Below are 639 nucleotides of genomic sequence, written 5' to 3' on the forward strand. Positions count from 1 at the left end.
CAAGCTGGCGTGTGTGGCCTTGGATAACACCTTCAAATCAGCGATGCACTTTGCGATGCTCTCCTTCTCCTGTTGTGCAGTAAGGCTCTGGATAACATTCTTCTCCACCCAGTTCACCATGTGTTCTTGTTCCCGGCGGAATATCACATGTTGCAGGTTGACCTGATAGTCTAAGCGCTTCTTCACCTCTTCGTAGACGTGAAGGAGCCTCTCCCGGTAATTGGTCTCCAGTAGCATGACAACATTACTCCTCTTGGCATCAAACAGGTAATTGCGCCCCTCAACACGCCACTGTTCTTTGTTCTCATCAGCAATAGCCTGCTTAAGGGAATTGATTGCAGTATCTTTCACCTCTTGAGCTTTAGCAACTTTCTCCTCGTTCAGTTTGTCTGCAAAAGCTCCAACTTGTGGCCCAAATTTTCGAATAGCGTAAATTAGTACAATAAGAGTGGAAGCACCAGCAATAGTTTCATGGTTCACAACATAGATTTCCTTCGAAAGCATGTACAATAGTAGTCCAGTACCCAGCATGTAAGGACCTGTAACGCCAGTTTTGGGATACAGGAACTGGAAAAGTTCTTCAGGAATCAATCCATGGCGGACTTTGCCAGGTTTCTCTGGTAGTGGTGGAACCGGGGC

The 639-nt window shown here is 46.6% G+C and overlaps 1 protein-coding gene across 1 annotated transcript; it reads right to left on the bottom strand.

The window, feature by feature from the left end:
• Nucleotides 1-3: 3 nt before the first annotated feature.
• Nucleotides 4-633, bottom strand: LOC117799240 (ATP synthase F(0) complex subunit B1, mitochondrial-like; the record flags this gene model as incomplete). The annotated part of the gene is made up of 1 exon (XM_034651697.1): nt 4-633. A coding segment is annotated over one exon (630 nt), but the record flags the coding sequence as incomplete, so codon positions are not given.
• Nucleotides 634-639: the final 6 nt, after the last annotated feature.

This window comes from Ailuropoda melanoleuca, unplaced genomic scaffold (assembly GCF_002007445.2).
Source record: "Ailuropoda melanoleuca isolate Jingjing unplaced genomic scaffold, ASM200744v2 unplaced-scaffold45608, whole genome shotgun sequence".
NCBI classification, from domain to species: domain Eukaryota; kingdom Metazoa; phylum Chordata; class Mammalia; order Carnivora; family Ursidae; genus Ailuropoda; species Ailuropoda melanoleuca.